This window comes from Terrapene carolina, unplaced genomic scaffold (genome assembly GCF_002925995.2).
Source record: "Terrapene carolina triunguis isolate 2854851 unplaced genomic scaffold, T_m_triunguis-2.0 Scaffold495, whole genome shotgun sequence".
NCBI classification, from domain to species: domain Eukaryota; kingdom Metazoa; phylum Chordata; order Testudines; family Emydidae; genus Terrapene; species Terrapene triunguis.
Window position 1 is genome coordinate 1512022 of NW_020664846.1, and position 4490 is coordinate 1516511.

Below are 4490 nucleotides of genomic sequence, written 5' to 3' on the forward strand. Positions count from 1 at the left end.
CTGCCGGGCTGCGGGGTGTCTGGGCAGGATCGGGCCCGGACGGGGCGGGGGGCCCCGGGCACTCACCCATTTTCTTTAAGGCTCTGTCCGGGCGCCTGGTGCCGCCGCCGCCGTCCTGCGGGGGCTGCTCCGGCCGGGATTTCTTCCTCCAGCCGCAGATCATGGTGTCCGGGCCAGGCCGAGCCCCGGGGCCACTCCGCCCGCCGCGGGCTCCCTGCGCGGAGCGAGCCGCCTGCGCGCGGGTCTCAGCCGCCGGAGCCAGCGCCCGTCCCAGCCGGCGCGGGGAGGCGCAGGGAAGGAGTCACATTTCAGGGCACGGAGAGCGATTATGAACCGCGTGGGGCTGGAGAGCTCCTCCCACGGGCTGCGCCGCCCCGGGCCACCGCACCAGCGGGCAGCGCCTGTTTGCTGCGCGGGGGCGGGGGGCACAGCCTTGCAGGGCCGCCCGGGGGGGGCGCAAGTGGGGCAATTTGCACCGGGCCCCGCAGGGGCCCCCACGAGAGTTTTTCGGGGCCCGTGGAGCGGAGTCCTTCACTCGCTGGGGGCCCCGGAAAACTCTCGCGGGGCCCGGGCCCCCGGAGCTTCTTCCGCTCCGGGTCTTCGGCGACAGTTCGGCGGCGGGGGGGTCCTTCCGCCCCGGGACCCGCCGCCGAAGTGCCGGGTCTTCGGCGGCGGGGGCCCCCTGCCGCCGAAGACCCCAGGCTCCCGGATCCTCTGGGCGGCCCTGCAGCCCAGCACCCCTGGGGCAACACCTCCCAAACTGGGTCTGTGAGCCCGGAGCGGCAGGAGACGGGCACTGCCCGAGGGCAGGAGAAGGACTCTGTGAGCCTGGAGCTGTAGGAGACAGGCACTGCCCGAGGGCAGGAGATGGGCTCTGTGAGCCTGGACCAGCAGGAGATGGGCACTGCCCGAGGGCAGGAGAAGGGCTCTGTGAGTCCGGAGCGGCAGGAGACGGGCACTGCCCGAGGGCAGGAGAAGGGCTCTGTGAGCCTGGAGCGGCAGGATACGGGCACTGCCCCAGGGCAGGAGACGGGCGCGGTCCAGCATGAGAGGCACTGAGGTGGCCCTGCCCAGTCTGGTCAGCGCCTGGCCCTAGCAGCCACATTCTAGGCCTGGCCCATCAGCGTGAAGGGCCCAGGGATCACTGGCCAATCACCTCCTGCCTCTGGGACCTCTGGCAGCAGTGCCCACGTTCTCCCCTCCCAGGGAATGCCCAGCAACAGGCTGGGCCTGGGGGCGTCTCCCACCCCTCCCAGGGTGGGCCTGAGGCGTTTTCTTGCCCAGGGTAGGGGACATTTTTGGTGCCCACCAAACAGCTGAGCAAAAACAACACCACAAAACAAAACCACAACCCAGTAGTTGTCATTCAGGGCAACCACCCTGATCACCTGCCTCTCCGGCTGGCCCTGTCCTACCAGAGCCAGCACCAGCGCCCTCCCCTGCCAATCTGCTTCAGGTGGTGGTACTTTCCACGGAACCCAGACCCCAGGACAAGCACAGGCTGGAAGTTCCCAAACTTCCCAGTGGGGCTGGAGCCAGGCTCGGAGACCCACCCCACACATCAGGTGTCAGAGCCCCGGCTCCAGTCCAAGCAGGAATATCTAGGCTGCTATTTTTAGCCCGGTGAGCCCAAGTCAGTTGACCTGGCTCTGAGACTCACTGCCCTGGGGGTTTTGCAGTGGAGATGTGCCCTGGACACACACCCACCACAGGGCCTGGGATCTGAAAGTGCTGCAGCAGGAATTGTTCCCAGCAATGACTAGGTTTTTTTTTTCCCCTGTATTCTCCAGGCCTCAACTGGCCAGTGTCCTCTGTGCAACCTGGCTGACACTTGCCTTCCCTGCCTCGTGTTGTAGCCAGTTTCAAGGACTGAGGAAGGCAACAAGCAAGGGGCATGGCACTCTGTATTAAATCATAAAATATCAGGGTTGGAAGGGACCTCAGGAGGTCATCTAGTCCACCCCCCTGCTCAAAGCAGGACCAATCCCCAGACAGATTTTTACCCCAGTTCCCTAAATGGCCCCCTTCAAGGATTGAACTCACAACCCTGGGTTTAGCAGGCCAATGCTCAAACCACAGAGCTATCCCTCCCCCCCAAATGGCATTATCTGTCTCCCACTCACTGATAACTTGGAAGAACGTGATCGTGAACACTTATAGATCAATGTCCTAACAGGTAAAGCACAAGATGGTGTATTAGCTGGTGTCTGCTCCAGACCACCAAATCAGACTGGGGAAGTGAATGACCGGCTCCTTATGCAGCTATCTATAATGTGCAGGGGGAAAAGCTGCGTGATCCTGGGGGACGTCGATCTGAGTGACACATGCCAGAGGTCTCATGCTGCCAGCACTAAAACATCCCGGGCATTTCTAAACATTATAGATGACAATTTCCTAACTCAGCAAGTGTTGCAGCCAACATGGGGGAATTCTTTATTTGAGTTTATTCCTGTGTCCAGTTCTGGTGCCCACAACGCCAGAAGGATGCTGCTACATTGGAGAGGGCTCAGAGAAGAACCATGAGAATGATTAAAGGATTAGTAAAAATGTCTTACAGTGACAGACTCTACAAGCTTAACAAAGAGGTTAAGGGGAAACTTGGTCACAGTCTAGAAGTATCTACAGGGGAACAAATATTGAATAATGGGCTCTTCAGTCTAGCAGAGAAAGTATAACAGGATCCAATGGCCGGAAGTGGAAACTAGCCAAATTCAGAGGGGAAATAAGGAGTCAATGTTTGACAGGGAGGGTAATTCACCACAGGAGCCATTTCCCAAGGGTTGTGGTGGAGTCTCCGTCACTGGCAATTTTTGAATCAGGCTGGCTGTTTTTCGAGACGCTCTGCTCTAGGGGTTGTTTGGGGCAGGTCTCTGGCCCGTGCTCTACAGGGGGTCAGAGCAGATGGTCGCAGTGGTCCCTTCTGGCCTTGGAAGCTCTGATCTTAGCTCCCTGGGCTTCGGCGGCTGCTCTAGTCTCTAGGCAGCTTAGCTGGACTGAGCCCAGCCGCCGGCCCTGCCTCCCTGCTGCCCGGGACGAACAGCGCAGGACGCATGCACCGTAACCTTGTGGGGAAAGCCGGAGAGCAGGAGGAGCTCCTGGCAGGGGGAGGGGGGGGCGCTGGGAGGCAGGAAATAAAACGCTCTCCATTTGGATGCAACAAAACCACAGAATTCTATGGTAACTTGGAAAAATGCCAAATCGCACAGGCCTCGGGGGGAGATGACGGGGCCGTTCTCCCTTCGCCAAACCAGTGGCTGCGGCTCGCTGCACACTCACATGCACCACTTACACTGGGCTCCGATTTTCAAAGTGATCATCAGAACGGTGATAGCTAGAAAGTGAATGTTCTTAAAGGCCAAGCCAGGGCACACCCCACTGCTGTGCCCACAGAGTTCACAGGGCCCCGTTTAAACCTCCCCAGGAGTCACACCGAGGGGGGGGGAGTGTCCAGAACTGAACCCTGGAGTCCTGATGCCTAGGCCCTGCGCTAAGCACTGTGCTGCAAGACCGAACAAAACAAAGATTTAACGGCATGGTATAATTCCGTTAACTCCGTGCAAACACAGTCACAAGTCAAACTGGAACAGGGACAGCGAAGGGCTACTAGGACGAGCCGAGGAATGGAAAACCTGTCTTATGAAAGGAGACTCAAAGAGCTTGGCTTGTTTAGCCTAACCAAACAAAGGCTGAGGAGAGATCTGATCGCTCTCTATAAATATATCAGAGGGACAAATACCAGGGAGGGAGAGGAATTATTTAAGCTCAGTACCAATGTGGACACAAGAACAAATGGATATAAACTGGCCATCAGGAAGTTTAGACTTGAAATTAGACGAAGGTTTGTAACCATCAGAGGGGTGAAGTTCTGGAACAGCCTTCCAAGGGGAGTAGTGGGGGCAAAAGACATATCTGGCTTCAAGACTAAGCTTGATAAGTTTATGGAGGGGTTGGTATGATGGGATAGCCTAATTTTGGCAATTAATTGATCTTTGACTATTAGCGGCAAATATGCCCAATGGCCTGTGATGGGATGTTAGATGGGGTGGGATCTGAGTTACTACAGAGAATTCTTTCCTGGGTGTCTGGCTGGTGAGTCTTGCCCACATGCTCAGGGTTTAGCTGATTGCCATATTTGGGGTCGGGAAGGAATTTTCCTCCAGGGCAGATTGGCAGAGGTCCTGGGGGGTTTTCGCCTTCCTCTGCAGCGTGGGGCATGGGCAGGGCCGGTGCTACTATTAAGGCAAACTAGGTGGTTGCCTAGGGTGCCAAGATTTGGGGGCACCAAAAAGCAGTGCCCCCAATTTTTTTTTACAGCGTTCCTGGGCTGGGCTGCCAGTGGTACGCTGACATGTGGGGCTCAGACTCCCCCTCCCAGCGCAGTGGCCGCTCTATGCAATTATTGTCATTGCTGGCAGGGGTGGCGTGCTCGGGGAAGGGGCGTAGCAGAGGTGAGCTGGGGTGGGGAGCCCTGCGGCAGCTCCCCCCCCCCC

General features: G+C 58.2%; 1 protein-coding gene across 1 annotated transcript in view; it reads right to left on the reverse strand.

The window, feature by feature from the left end:
* PLCD3 (phospholipase C delta 3) overlaps window positions 1–310 on the reverse strand; it is a 49560-nt gene extending 49250 nt beyond the window's left edge. Inside the window, exon 1 of the mRNA XM_026658662.2 lies at window positions 67–310. Coding sequence (XP_026514447.1) covers window positions 67–163 — 97 coding nt within the window. The 5' untranslated portion in view covers window positions 164–310. The remainder of the gene's footprint in view (window positions 1–66) is intronic.
* Between the last annotated feature and the right edge of the window lie 4180 nt (window positions 311–4490).